At 44.2% G+C, this 15,904-nt stretch overlaps 2 protein-coding genes across 3 annotated transcripts in view; one reads left to right on the forward strand and one right to left on the reverse strand.

Moving 5' to 3' along the window:
* Nucleotides 1–15,904, forward strand: part of HSD11B2 (hydroxysteroid 11-beta dehydrogenase 2) — a 515,757-nt gene that overhangs the window by 489,440 nt on the left and 10,413 nt on the right. The window contains exon 4 of one of the 2 annotated variants that reach the window (XM_030203692.1): nucleotides 1,539–1,676. The exons of the other annotated variant lie outside the window; for it this stretch is intronic. Within the exon in view, the coding sequence (XP_030059552.1) occupies nucleotides 1,539–1,676 (138 nt within the window). The remainder of the gene's footprint in view (nucleotides 1–1,538; nucleotides 1,677–15,904) is intronic. 2 annotated transcript variants of the gene reach the window in all.
* The window catches only part of ATP6V0D1 (ATPase H+ transporting V0 subunit d1), a 590,366-nt gene that overhangs the window by 38,102 nt on the left and 536,360 nt on the right, over nucleotides 1–15,904 (reverse strand). The gene's annotated exons all lie outside the window — the stretch shown is intronic.

Consider the following 15,904-nt stretch of genomic DNA (forward strand, 5'->3'; position numbering starts at 1 on the left):
ATGTTGGTATTATTAGGAAAGGAATGGAAAACACAAAATGAGGATGTTATAATGCCTTTGTATCGCACCACGGTGTGGACCGCACCTCGAATATTGTCTTCAATTCTGGTCGCCGTATCTCAAAAAAGATACAGTGGAATTAGAAAAGGTGCAGAGATGGGTGATGGAATGATAAAGGGGATGGGACGACTTCCCTATGAGGAAAGGCTAAAGCGGCTAGGGCTCCAGCTTGGAGAAAAGGCGGCTGAGGGGAGATATGATAGAGGTCTATAAATAATGAGTGGAGTGGAATGGGTTGGTGTGAAGCGTCTGTTTACTCTTTCCAAAAATACTAGGACTAGGGGGCATGCATGAAGCTGCAATGTAGTAATTTAAAATGAATCAGAGAAAATGTTTCTTTACTCAACGTGTAATTAAACTCTGGAATTCGTTGCCAGAGAATATGGTAAAGGCGGTTAGCTTAGCGGAGTTTTTTAAAAAGGTTTGGACGGCTTCCTAAAGAAAAAGTCCCATAGACCATTATTAAATGGACTTGGGGAAAATCCACAATTTCTGGGATAAGCAGTATAGAATGTTTTGTACTTTTGGGGGCTCTTGCCAGGTATTTGTGACCTGGATTGGCCACTGTTGGAAACTTACAGTATTCTAAATTACATGCATATTTTGGTGACACAATATGCTCTGTTTCCCCCCTCTCCCCTTGCAGTTCCGTGTGATGTTAGATACCACCTTATAAATGGCACCTAGTGCACTTACACATGTCACTGCCAATTTTGGCACCTCTGATGCAAGTGTAGGCAGCACTGAAGCATTTTAAAAGTGCGTGTTCAAGTATTTTTTAAATGCTTTTTTAATAAATAAGCCCTTTTGTGAGGTGATTTTATCACTTGATTTGTTAAATTTTTGACTTCCCTATGGGTAGATGATAAAATTCACCATGCTGTTCTGAACAGTGCTATAAATGCAGAACCAGTAAGAAAAGAGTAGAAGCAGAGCTCTGAAAAGCATACCTAGCTGTAGACCTCAGAGAAGTGTAGTGAATACCTTATAAGGGTACATTGTATGCATGTCGTATCTAGTATTATATACACATATTATAAAAATAAGAGTATAATGCTGTATTTCGCAAATAGTTTAATGCAGACATCAGAGATAATCTCCTCCTATACTTTCTCTGGAGGCTTGTCTGTAGTGCCACGTTTTGAAGAGCTATTCTATTTGCTTCTAGTACCACACCTCGTAATAAGTTGAACTATATGGTGCTTTCTCAGTCTAATGAGAATAGAGTGGGATTCTGGGCAGCACATAACTCAAACTTACAGAGAGCTACATGGTACAGGTATTAAACAGAATAACTGTTATGTCAATAGGCATTCCTGAGGAAAAGTTGGAGGGAGATTGTATACTTGGAACAGAGTCAGGGGTTCACACTTAGGGTCAATGACAGCTACAACTGGCCCCCAGGTCTTGCAATAAAGAACACTGGCCTAGTGTATAGAAATAGCAGCTTACTGCAAAATGTTTTTGTTTCTGTAAAGGTGATCAGCCATTCCCATTCCTGGCAGCCTATGGATCATCCAAAGCTGCATTAACCCGCGTGATGGACACGTTCCGCTTTGAGCTGGAGTGCTGGGGTGTCAAAGTTAGCATCATACAACCAGGCTGCTACAAAACTGGTAGGTGTTATGTTGCAACAATAGTGATAGCACTGTGACAAGCTTTCAAGCCTCTCCAAGTATTATGTGTGACATGGACGTGACCTCGGTCCTCTCTTACCAGTTAGTGACACTGAGGTGCTCTCAGCTCTATGTTTAATTTTGGTGCCAAACTATGACATGTTTCTCCTGAACCTTCACTGTCAGTTACTATGACACCATTACATGTTCACTAGTCTCTTCTCTCTGTTATGTGTTCTCAAGCCTGCACTCTCAGGCCCAGATGCACTAAACCTTAACGACCCTTTAACGAAGAAATTTTCAACTGTAGCATGCATTAAAGGCCATTTTCCGACGATGCTAACAGCTAACGAAAACGGAATGCAAACGAGTAACTACCATTGAAATGTGGACAATTCGGGATGCACTAACCATACCGACGATTGCAACGAATCATTTACCGTGATAAATTTAACATGAGGTCAGACCTGTCGTTAAGGCCTGAGCTGTCATCTCCCTGCTTCCCCCTGCAGCACAAAAATACAAGCTGGCATGATTAAAAACAAAAGTGAGATAAACAACACAAACACGCTTTCCCCTGCATAAAATTGAAAATCAAAACAAACATCAAAAAAGGATCGGGAGGGGGCAAAGGCGCTCATCAGGAGCGTCCTGTATGGATGGCCTTGCCCCCCGCCCGAGGTCGCCGCTGCTCCCCACTTCTCCCTGGATTAAATAAAAACTCAAAATAAAAATCAAAACTTTTGCAGCGCCGGGCCCCCCTCCCTTCCTGTCTCTCTCTTTCTCCTTCTCCCACCACTGCTCCGCCTCTCGCCATCCTCCACCCCTGTGCCCCACCCCCTGAGGTCGTCGCTGCCTCTCCGCCTTACTGGGCCCGCGCAGCGCCTCTCACCTCTGTGTGAAGGCGCTGCATGGGCAAGAAGAACAACAGCTGATCGACGCGAGTCTTCAGGACGTCTCTCCTTCCCTGACCTGGGCACGCCCCCGTCTGACGTAAGCAACCTACATAGTTACTACATCAGACGGGGGCGTGCCCAGATCAGGGAAGGAGAGACGTCCTGAAGACTCGCGTCGATCAGCTGTTGTTCTTCTTGCCTGTGCAGCGCCTTCACACAGAGGTGAGAGGCGCTGTGTGGGCCCGGTAAGGCGAAGAGGGGGCCCGGTGGAGGGGGGAGCAGCGGCGATGACCTCAGAGGGCGGGGCATGGGGGTGGAGGATGGCGAGAGGCGGAGCAGTGGTGGGAGGAGAGAGACAGGAAGGTAGGGGTGCCCGGCGCTGCAAAAGTTTTGATTTTATTTTATACAGGGAGAAGCGGGGAGCAGCGGTGACCTCCGGGGGGGGGGGGGGGGCAAGGCCGTCCATACAGGACGTTCCTGATGAGCGCTTTTGCCCCTCCCGATCCTTTTTGATGTTTGTTTAGATTTTATATTTTATGCAGGGGAAAGCGGGGAGCCACGTGTTTGTGTTGGGGTTTTTTTTTGTTTGTTTTGACGTTTGTGGCATGCGCAGAGCAGCCAGCATAAACGCTTGGCTGCTCTGCGCATGCTTTAGGGGCCAATTACCGACGGGGATTACACCAATTTAACAAATCTTTAATGCACTGTACTTTACAATACCGTACCGAACATTAAAGACTTGTTTTTTTGGTGCATTCTTCGTTTTTTAAAATTTGTTAAGGACTTTTACGTTTTAAATTTTTTAACGTTTGTTTGATGCATCTGGCCTCAGTTATAGTAGAGAATCTAAGTTGAAAGTGTTGATTGCACTCTTAATAGATGTGAAAACCTTTGAAATGGCCAACAGGAAAAGAAAAACTTTTGAGCCTCATTCTTGACTCTGCTTAATTATCTGGCTAAAATCTTTTAATAGCAAGGGGGTTATTTTCCACTGAGACAAAGACTAGGTATACTCTTTACCTATAGGCTCTCCATCAGGTCTGAAGGCAAAAAAAATGGGCAAGTACGTGCTTTGAAATGCAGGCATACACTTGTCCCTGCTTTTTCTGTGGCTCAAATTTTGCTGTAAAATTAATGAGCAAAGATTTGGAAATACAATCTATGTACATATCCTTGACTTAAACATGCACTAGTGGGAACATCTATTCTCAATATGGTTAAAAGTAAGCATGTTACTCCAAAACGTGTAACCTTTCTTGCCACTTTGAGAGTGGGCAATTTTCAGACAGATGATTAGTGTGAGTAGAACACTTTAAATGTACATAAATCATTTTCAACATCTCTTCTTCATGTCACATATTCATCTTTTAAATGTATTGTGATGTAGCACCTCCCCCAGGTTGACACCTATGTCTTCCGTGCACTCTTTCTTTGGACAGACCTGAGAGTCCGTACCTTTAAAGCAGCAAAACAATCTTTTATTATTATTAACATTTGTATAGCGCTACCAGACGCACGCAGCGCTGAACACCTGACATAGAGAGACAGTCCCTGCTCAGTAGAGCTTACAATCTAAAAATATCTCCAGGTATGGCTCCAAACTTAAATGGAGCAGCATTTGCTTCTTTTAACTTAAGGGCATATCACTTATTAGGACATCTTGAGAATGGGCATATGCCACCCCTTTCCGTTTTCACAGGGTTCCCAATTCCCCCCCACCCCCCAGACCACTTAAATGCTTCATAGTATTGCACCCAGACCCCTTTCTAAACCTATGCTCTGCTAAGTACTTCACAGGTGGACAGGCTAACTAAACAGGCAGCTTCCCTGCTTAAACATCACACTTTACGTACAATTGATAGAGGTAAGTCAGTCAGGGCAGGAGGGCTCCTGGACTCCTAGTACCTAAACCTTGCCTCCCTGGTTCCTTTTAACACCCTAGGAACCATGTCCTGACTCCCAGGGATACCAGTCTCTCCAACCCAGTTAACCTTTTTCATTCTTCAAAAAAGGGCTGAAACTTTCCAAGCCCTGCTCCAATGACACAGCTTAGCCAGCTGCACAGCTCCCTTTCCCACCCTGTTTACCAGACTCCTGAGGAAGCTGTGGGGCCAGAACAGGGAGGACTGACCATGCAGGCAGTGCCTAAGAGCCCAGTGCAGCAGTGTTGCCAGGTGGGCGGTTTTACCGCCCAATTGGGCGGTTTTCCGCGACCCGCCGCGGGAAATTTTTGCCCGCGGCGGGTTGCGGTTTTTTGGGCTGGTTTTTGTGCTTCGGGCGGTTTTTTTAGGTGGCTTTTTCGGCCGCGGTGGGCGGGGTTAGTGACGTTTTTGGGCGGGGTTAGTGATGTGGGAGGCGGGGTTAGTGACGTGGGAGGCGGGGTTAGTGACGGGGAAGGCGGGGCCGATGACGGCGGGGGCGGGGTGATGACGCGGGGGGGGGGGGTGTCGGGGGCGGGGTTTGAGTTTGGGCGGGTTTTGGGCTGGATTTTGGGCTCCTTTAGGCTGGAAAAATATTTTCCACCTGGCAACCCCGCAGTGCAGTTGGGAAGCCCAGTATCTCCTATTCACAAGTCTAACATCTCTCTCCCCTCCATCCCCAGTTCTGGCAGTCCCTGTCTTACTCTCCCCCCCCCCCCCCCCCTTTAGCTCAAAAGTCCCTTTCTCTGTACAGGACTCTGGCTGTCTGTCACTGACCGGGACCTCTCTGCTGCACCATGCCCTTTCTGATGTAACCTCCTGCTTTCATAAGGGTGGGCCGTGGCAGAGAGGTTCCAGTCAGAGGCAGACAGCCAGGGCCCTGTACAGAGAAAGGGACTTTTGAAGTCAAAGCAAGGGGAGAGCCAGGTAGAGAGGAGAGAGAGGGTGATGTTGGCCTTGGGAGTGGGGAGAGATGTTGGATCTGGAGAATGGAGGGAGGGAGCAGAGATGGTGGAGCTGCAGAGATGGTGCATTGAGAAGAGGGAGAGATGTTGCATTGGAGGGGGAGGGGGATGGGGAGAAAGATGTTGCAATAGGGGAAGGGGAGATGTGGAACCCAGAGGTGGAGGGATATTGGAACCACGGGCGGGGAGGGGGGGGGGCAAGACCCTTTTATTGCCCGGGGGTCAAGATTCCTGTCAGTCTGGCCATGGTCCACACTCCAGTCAGCTAACAGGTTCAATTCCCTTTCACTACCTCTACCAGCAATTCTGCCTCTCCTTAGGATCAACCTGCTTTAGGCCTTTCTGTCTGTCAGAGCTCCTTGGGAAAACCCCTTTTTCTTCAGGCAGGTTGTGGGTTGCATCCCCAGGGAAACCCTCTCTTGCCTCTGGGAACTGGCCCTTCCTTCCGACGAAGCGTCTTCCTTCCCTCTGGTCTCTAGGGAAGCCAACCCTTACCTTGGATCTCTTTTCCTGTGCTCTCTAGCCACACCCTCTCTCTCCCTGTTTGCTGAGGAAACCAAGGAATATACAGGGTGCCTTGATTGGGAAATTACACAGCAGTGATAACTTCCCAGCAGCTTCTACTTAAACATAGGGGCGTAGCCAGACAGCAGATTTTGGGTGGGCCTAGGCAAGAAGTGAGTGGGCACCAAGTGTTCTTCACCCCACCCAAAAAAATGCTTCTCTCCACCATGGCAGTCTGCAGCAGGCAGGCGCTGAAAACTGAGAAAGTGCAGGTGTCTGTATCGTAGGAGTAGCATTTTCATTATTATCAGGGGGAAGTCTTCAGCTAGCAGAGATTGGGATCCCCACCAGCTACTACTAAATGTGTATTACTGTTGGGTGGGCCTGAGCCCCATGTGGGTGGACCCTGGCCCACCCCAGCCCACCTGTGGCTACACCACTGCTTAAACATGCCTCAAATATCAATGTCAATGTCACTTCAAAATCCTATAATACTTTCACTGATTTTCATAAGATCATCAGAGTTCACAGCAACAGCACTGCTGTGAACTCACTGTTATGGAAGCTGCTGCATGTTAAGTGGTGCTAGTCACAAATTTTAAATTATAAAGTCACTTAGTTTTGAAAAAAAGAAAAATAAGTTCAAACATTGGATCAATGAAGATTTGCACAACATTGCTTAAAAAGGCTTGATAGCAATGCTGTTGCTGTGAACTCTGATGATCCTAAAACTATTATTACGAAAATCAGTGAAAGTATTATAGGATTTTGAAGTGACAATGACATTGATATTTGAGGCATGTTTAAGTAGAAGCTGCTGGGAAGTTATCATTGTATTGTGTATGTCCCTGAATGTGTAATATTTTTGTCCTATTTATTTGATTGGGAAACACCATGGGGAATTCCCTTCCCGCTATTGTACTTGAGATTATCCTGCCCATTTCTTACAAGGTAAGCACTAGGGATTTCTTTCTTTCTCCCTTTCTCCAGTGGGTACAATCAGGAAACTGTCTGCTTTTCAGTGGGGAAGGCATATAGGGTTCCTTCCTCTAGGTTTTCCCTGTTCCCAGTCCTGCTGTCTCCTCTATGTTTAAAATGGAACATTTTGTCACTCTTGCTTTTTCTTCCTGTCCTGGGGAGCCAACTACTTCAGCCGGTCAGTCTGAATATTTATATTTAACTTTTAATTTAATTTGTCAAGAACTGTAGATTAAGAGGAATATAAATTTAAAACTAAATATTCTAATAACTACACTGAAAATTGTATTTTTCCTCAACTTTATTCTCATTCTCTACCTTCCAACTATTTTTCCTAGTTCTCCATTCCCTTTGTTTTCTCATGTACTGTCTTTCTTGCTTTCATTTCACTGATGCATTTCTATTTTTTCTACACCTGCATCTCTCTACTCATCCTTTCTCTATCTCTGTTCCATCCCTGTCCCACTCTTTAATCTTCATTTGCATCTCTCACATCTATACTAGGGCCGCTGAGAGACTGGGCCAGGCCCGGGACAAGGCCGCCCCTGGCCCCCCCCCCCCCCCCCCCGCCCCCGCCCCGAGGTCGCTGCCACTCGCCCCTCCACCACCAGGCTGGGCCCCTGCACTATATGTAGATCCTTCAAGAGGTAGTGTGTCATGATTTAGGCTCTACACCTTTTCTGATGTTTTGGTGCCACCTTAGTAAGGCCAAAACACAATCTCTCCACTGCAAAACACTATACACAAACGTGTGCAAAAACACACTCATAACCTTACCAAACCATAACAGCACTAATTCCAAGGACAGGACGAGCTACAACCTTATGCGTGGAAAGGCAGCACTGTAATTACACCGGGCTCTAAAACATTACCTAATGAAAAACAAAAAGGGCTGCAAATACTACACACTAGCAGAATACTGCACACCTTGATCACACACATGAAAAACACATGACAACAGATATGACACAAGGAACTAGAAATAAAAAAAAATATGAAGGCAAAATACTGAACTGTTACCTCAGCATGTAGCAATACTAGAAAGATTGAAACTTACATGAAAAATATCACAGATACACATTTCCAAAAGCTGACATATTCCAATTAATAAATTCTGAATAAAATACTTTTTCTACCTTTGTTGACTGATCATTTAGTTTTTTCTATTCGCTTTGGTCCCAGTGTCTTCTGTTTTATGCAGTGTCTTCTTTCCATTTGATATTTTTTCTCTCACCATGTCCACCATCCTCCTGTGTCCTGTCTACCATCTGTAGCCCTGTCCCTATCCTTCCTCCAGTTTCAGCATCTGCTGTGAAAGTGTTCTGATCCAGCCCTTAAATTCAGCAGTGGACTTCAGAAATTGCTCCCAGGTGCATAGCTCCCTTACCTTGTGTGCTAAGCCCCCCAAAACCCATTCCTCACAACTGTACACCACTACCATAGCCCTTACGGGTGAAGGGGGCACCTACATGTGGGTACAGTGGGTTTCTGGTGGGTTTTGAAGGGCTCACATTTACCAGCACAAGTGTAACAGGTAGGGGGGGATGGGATTGGGTCCGCCTGCCTGAAGTGCACTGCACCCACTAAAACTGCTCCAGGGACCTGCATACTGCTGTCATGGTGCAGGGTATTTGAAGCTGGCACAGAGGGTGGAAAAAATATTTTAAACATTTTTTTCGGGGGGGGGGTGGGTGGGAGGAGGTTAGTGACCACTGGGGGAGTAAGGGGAGGTCATCCCCGATTCCCTCCAGTGGTCATCTTGTCATTTAGGGCACGTTTTTGTGGCTTAATTGTAAGAAAAAAAGGACCAGGTAAAGTCGTCCAAGTGTTCGTCAGGAACGCCCTTCTTTTTTCCATTATCGGTCGAGGACGCCCATGTGTTAGGCACACCCCAGTCCTGCCTTCGCTACAGCTCCAACACACCCCCATGAACTTTGGTCGTCCCCACGACGGAAAGCAGTTGAGGACGCCCAAAATCGGCTTTCGATTATGCTGATTTGGGCGACCCTGTGAGAAAGACGCCCATCTTGTGGTTTGTGTCAAAAGATGGGCATCCTTCTCTTTCGAAAATAAGCCTGAAAGTCAATAAATAGAAATAAAACAACACCAAGAAAATAAGATGATACCTTTTTTATTGGACTAATTTAATACATTTTTTGATGAGCTTCCGAAGGTAACTCTTCTTCTTCAGATCAGAAATGAGCAAACGATGACATATCAGAATACATCTGTGAAACATAAGCATTCCAATGACAGTCTCATGGGGAAGGTAGGAGTAGTGGGGGGTGAGAAACAGGGAGAGATGGGTGGGTGATCAGACAAAGGTGACAAAGCAGTATAATTTTATGGTTTATAATGTGATAGGAAACCCAGATCTTTGTATGGTGGGTGCCAAAATATTAACCATCTTATCTTCAAAGGTTTTACATTCCTGGATGGCTTTGAAATTTCCTTTTAGTATTCTCTACATAAGTCATTAGTGTAGTGCCCTGGTTAGCACTATAGTTTCTGATGTGGTGTCTGTGTAGACTCAATCTTGTCTTAAGCATTTGGCCTGTCTCTCGAACAATGCATCCTTCTTACATTTTTTGCATTGAATAATATACACTACATTTGAAGACGTGCATGTGTAGTAATCCCTGTATGCTGAATGTTTTTTCCATATGAGTGACTGTGGGGTCTTTTGATATGCGTTGGCACATTTTGTAGCTTGATATCTTGCAGGAACGTGTGGCATTCTCTTTATCAGTTTCTACTGGGAGTTTTGTTTTCACTAATGTTTGTTTCACATTTGGTGGTTGTTGGAAGGCATAGGTGGAGCTAGAAGTATCTCTTTCAGTAACTCATCATCCTGGAGTAGTGGCTGAAGATCTTATGATTCTTCTCAGTATTTCTAGCTCTGGATTGTATGTCAGTACAAGGGGCACTCTGTGATTTTTCTTTTGTTTGTACTGCAGTAAGTTTTCTCTGGGTGTTTTAGAGAAGAGGCAATGTTCTTGGAGATTATTTTGGGGTTGTACCCTTTTTGTATGAAGGATTCAATATGGGTTTGGAGGTATTTATCTCTGTCTTTAGGGCCAAAACAGATGTGGTGGTATCTTGTGGCTTAGCTGGGTATAATGGATTTTTTTTGTATGTGAAGGGTGGAAGCTAGAATTGTGGAGCATCTGTCAATCAGTTTCTGTATATGTAGATGTTTTTATATAGCCATTATTATCATTATTGAAATGGATGGAAACTCAAAAGCAGGTCTGGTCAAGAGTCTCTGACATTTAATTTGTGTCTTCTGACTCTCCTTCTCTAATGCTGAGTGACTTTAAGGGAGCAATATTTATAAGAAGAGCTTGCAAGTCTACTCTTGCATCTTCAAGAAAACTTGCAAAGAAAAATTCCATATAGATATTCCCATTAAATACCATTGGAAATCTAGGTATGGCCCTGTCAGTAGAGCTTACCTGGATAGAAGCTTCTCCTGCTGAATATCAACCCCAATATGAATATTCAGAACTGCTATCCAGATAGTGAGTCACAGAAGTAATACTACAGGCATCACCATCTCAGTTTTGTGGAATTCATGGGTGCCATCATCTTGGAAAAGGGGTGTGGCCTGGGTAGTTATATCACTTCTGGTGACATCACCAAAAGGGGTGGGGTCTATGGTGAGTTATGATATCACTTGATGACATCATCAGGTGGGGCTTCAGTAGAGAGTAGGCATTGCTTGGGTGGATCCTCAATCCTGATTGGCTGACCCAACTGGAAGGAATGGCCACCTATGTAAAATATGCAATTTGGGCTTGAGAACCAAGGTGGTTTGATAACAGCAGACGTATGAGCCTATATGGCCAATTATGTGGGCTGAAGCCAGTAGGCAGAACATAAGCACCACCATACTAGGAAAAGACCCAAGGGTCCATCAAGTCCAGCATCCTGTCTCCGACAGCGGCCAATCCAGGCTTCAAGAACCCGGCAAAACCCAATTCAATGTTTTGGGAATACCAAGATGGCGGCAACTGCATTAGGAGAATTAAAACCTCCTTGGATGGAGTGGGTGGAAACCAGCTTCAGCCTTGTGACATCATGCTGCCTCTTGTTATCAAACCTCCTTGGGATGAACCTTATTTCTTTCACTACATGGATACTTTGATGGATTAAAAAAAGGTATTCCAGGGACTGCAGAACACCTTTGTAATTGCAGGGGCCAAACAAACCAATCTTCAGTCCTCCCCCCCCCCCCCAAGCTGTCTAATTGCTAATGCTATGGTGGGCAAAATATCGGTAGAATCATGGACCACCCCATTTCGCTGCCCAGGGGCACTCTAAGAGTCATAATTCAGTTGGGGAAATAAAAGTATGCATATGGAATGAAACTTCCACTCTCTGAAGCTTGACCGCCTGGTATAATAGACAAATCAGGATAAATGTCTTCTTTTTTTTTTTAACTTGTGGCAATATCACTTCTCAAGCTTGCTCTTGGGGAGTCAACTGTATTGAAAATGATTCACAGGCTTCACAACAAACAAATGTGATTACTCTTATAAAAGGGCATCATGGGAATACCTGCACAGAATACAGTAACAGACTTACATGTGTGGCTACTATTGCTTTCATCTTAAAGAGTACATACAAGATAGAGTTTTATTTTCGGGGAAAAAAATGCATTTATTTGATAGTATGTGTTTTCCAAGAGAGGAATGCTCTCATGTGAGTTTGCCTTTCAGTTCAGAGCTCATTCGATTTTTCATTTCAGACTCATGTTTATTTTTCCAGTTGCTTACTTACCTAAATATTGAAAAATAAACCCAAACTGCCATTTCTACTAATGTGGCCTCCAGCCAAAAGTGGCTTTTTTCTCAACGGAGGAAGGTGAAGAGTGGAGTGCCCACTATGTCCCCTCTTGTATTCTTAGGTCCCTTAATCAAAACCGGCCATTGAAGCCCAACCATAAGAGATAATCCATGAACACACTAAAGAATCTATATTTGCAGTACAAGGAATGCAACTACAGAATTCTATGCCCTCACCTCTGCGATTACAAACATCCCTTACTCAAAGTTCATTTAAAACATTTCTCTTTAATGATGCTTTCTCCTAAATTGACCAAATAGCAGTTTTGATCTTAAGCAATCCCCTGAGAGACACTGGTGCTTACATTTTGTATGTTCCTTCCAAGCTTTCCTATTTTAATTGTAGTTCTACGCCGTCCTCCTTCCCAACACTGTGCTGTTTTGTGTGGACATTATGCTGCTTTATTAGATTGTTAGCCACCTAGATGATACATCCATAAGGTGGGATAGAAAGTGTTAAAACAGTTGAAACTTGATCTGTACTGGGACCGGTGCTATTTAACATAATTATACATGATCTGGAAATTGGAAAAGAGAGATAATTAAATTTATAGATGACACAAAAATATTAAAAGTTATTAAAACATATGCAGACTGTGAAAATTACAGGGAGACCTTAGGAAACTGGAAGGCTGGGCATCCAAATGGCAAAGGAAATTTAATGTGGACAAATGCAAAGTGATGCACATTAGGAAGAATAATCCAAATCATAGTTACCTGATGCCAGGGTCTCCACCTTGAGAGTCAACACCCAAGAAAAAGATCTGAGTGTCACTGTAGACAATAAACTGAAATTTTCTACCCAGTGTGCAGCGGTGGTCAAAAAAGCAAACAGGATGCTAGGAACATTAGGAAAGGGATGACAAATAAAACCAAGAATACTATAATGCTTATGTATCGCTCCATAGTGCGACTTCCCCTTGAGTATTGCATTTTCTGGTTGCAGTATCTAAAAAAAAAAAAAAGATGTAGTGGAATTAGAAAAGATTCAAAGAAGACTGAGTGACCAAAATGATAAAGGGAATGGAACTCCTTTCATATGAGGAAAGACTAAAGAGGTTAGGGCTCTTCAGCTTGGAAAAGAGATGGCTGAGGTCTACAAAATCCTGAATTGTAGTGATTCAAATTTTTTTTAACTTTTTCAAAAAGTATAAAGATTAGGGGACACTCATTGCAGTTACATGGAAATACTTTTAAAACAAATAGGAGGAGATATTTTTTTTAACTTAATGAATAGTTAAGCTTTGGAACTCATTGCCAGAGAATGTGGTAACAGCAGGTTTCTGGGTTTAAAAGTCCATAGTCTGCTATTGAGATAGACATGAGGAAGCCACTGCTTGCTGTAGGATTGGTAGCATGGAATGTTACTACTATTTGGTTTTCTGCCACGTATTTGTGATCTGGATTGGCCACTACTGGAAACAGGATACTGGGTTAGATAAACCATTGTTCTGACCTGTTATGGCTATTCTTATGTTTTTATTGATAGGTCTTTCTCAAAGGATGTGCTACGAAAGACTGTCTCTTTTTTCACTTTCTTTGCCGTTTTTCCTTTTTTTTGGTTACCTTTTTTTAGCCATGTTTTCTTGAAAAGCCTTTTCTCACTGAAACTGTAGTAGCTCAGAGTCTTGGGGTTTTTTTTTTTTTTAACTGACACAATTTTTTTCCAATGGAGTTCCCTACACTCCTCCCTGGGAACTCCAAATACTGGGTAAATCTCTCTTATCTGCACCCTTCTCTTCCACCGCTAACTCCTGACTCCGTTCCTTTTATCTTACTGCACCATATGCCTGGAATAGACTTCCTGAGCTGGTATGTCAAGCTTCATCTCTGGCCATCTTCAAGTCTAGGGTAAAAGCCCACCTTCTTGATGCTGCTTTTAACTCCTAACCCTTTCTCACTTGTTCAGTACCCATGTTTTATCATTCCCACCTTAATAATTCCCTTATCTCTGATTTGTCCTGTTTGTCCTAATTAGATTGTAAGCTCTGTCGAGCAGGGACTGTCTCTTTATGTCCAGTGTACAGCACTGCATACGTCTAATAGCGCTACAGAAATGATAAGTAGTAGTAGTAAAGTATGATTATCTAATCTTGTGACCCTGGGCTAGTCATTTAACCCTCCATTGCCCCAGGTATAAAAAGATTGTGAGCCACTAGGCTACAGAAAGTACTTGTGTATAATATGTAAACCACGGACTTCCGGTCATGCGGTGAGCGAGGCGGCAGCAGCGGCTTGAGGCTCCGGGTGTACCCGCTCCAAAACGATATAAAAATTGCCTAAAACGGCGAACAAATTCCTCCGGACAGCCCTCCATTCGAATACCAGACCGCATGGAAAAATATTTAGGTAAATCACCTACCGAGATGGCGCAGAAATCCAGCGCGAAGACACGGGGTAAGGTAGCGAGCGGAGAAAACAAGATGGCGGATGTGGCGCCGCAACCGGCCCCAATATTCACAGATCAACAGTTAGAACAAATAACGGCGGCGGTGATCCGTGCCCTGAATCCCCGTTGGGACGCTTTGTCTGAGAAGTTAGAAACTATACAAGTTGGGCTGGACGGCCTAGAAACGAGAACTGGCGATTTGGAAGTGAGAGTCTCCGCGCTGGAAGACGATTCCCGCGCATGGGGCCCGGACATTACGCAACTGAAAAAACAACTCGCAGAACAAGCTGAAAAACTAGAGGATTTAGAAAACCGCTCTCGGCGCAATAATATCAGGATCGTAGGGATCCCAGAGAGAGTGCCAGAGCGGAACCTGACTGATTGGTTAGAGACATGGTTATCAAAAGAACTGGCGCTAACCGATTCCATGGGCACTATGACTATCGAAAGGGCACACAGAGTGGGAAAGAAAATGGAGAACTCACAACGCCCGAGAATAGTTGTGGCAAAAATTTTAAATTTTCGACATAAAGTGGAGATTCTTAGAGGATTCCGTTTAAAGAGAGACAATTTGCGTTTTGAAGGTCAACAAATAATGATATTTCAAGACTACTCACAGAAGGTTCAAGAACAAAGGCGAGCATTCCATCCGGTTTGCTCTGAACTGGCCAAAAATAAAATAAAATTTGCACTCATGTACCCGGCGCACTTGAAGATAATGCACCAGGAAAAGTGGCATCATTTTCAATCGGTTGTGGAATCACGGGCATTTATGTCAGAAAATAAACTAAGCAGCGGGACATAGATGGACTGTCCGGAGGGCAAGAATATTTGGTGATGTATGTAATGTTATGCTTGTAAAGTATTACTCTGAGACAACAAGGAGCGGGGGGCCCCTCGCCGACTAAGGGAGTCTTAATCCGTGGGTAAGCCTACGGAGCAAAGGGAACAAAGAGGGGGGAAAGGGAAAGGGATAAGGGGGGGGAGGGATAGAAGAAATGTCGGGGATTCAAGTAAGGAAAGATAAAAGGGTTCCAATAAGAAGATTACAGAAAGTAAGAGGGAGGCAAATTAGGGGCGAAAGACTGAGGCTGTTGGAGCAGAATAAAAACACACCAAGACAAGATGCACAAAATCACACAATGAATATATTTGGTGGAGACAGGGGTAGAAGGTCAATACAGAAGAATGGGACAAGTTTGTTAGGAAATCATACACAACATATGTTATGCCAGCCAGGTTAATCACATGGAATGTGGGAGGCATCACCTCCCCCATAAAGAGGGCGAAAATATTGACGGCTTTAAAGAGGCATAAAGCTGATATAGTATGCCTGCAGGAAACAAGGCTTACAGACCTAGAACATGCCAAATTGCAAAGGCTCTGGGTGGGAGAGTGTTATGCGGCTTCCCCACAGGGGCGGAGAGGGGGCGTAGCAGTCCTATTTCGCAAGGGGTTGCAATATAGGGCCAAATTGTTGGCAAAAGGGGATCAAGGGAACTATATTATAATACAAATATGGTTGCAGGGCATTGAATTTGTTTTGGTGGGAATTTATGGGCCTAACCTCTGTGATCCAAAATTCTATAACATGATAATAGGCCAATGTCTTGAATACCAGCCAAAGCAGATCGTGGTGATGGGGGACCTTAACATGGTCGCAGACCCAGAACAAGATAGCACTAATCCCACATCCTGCCACTATACAGGTCAACGTATGCAAGAATTTG

Source organism: Microcaecilia unicolor, chromosome 5 (genome assembly GCF_901765095.1).
Source record: "Microcaecilia unicolor chromosome 5, aMicUni1.1, whole genome shotgun sequence".
NCBI lineage: Eukaryota > Metazoa > Chordata > Amphibia > Gymnophiona > Siphonopidae > Microcaecilia > Microcaecilia unicolor.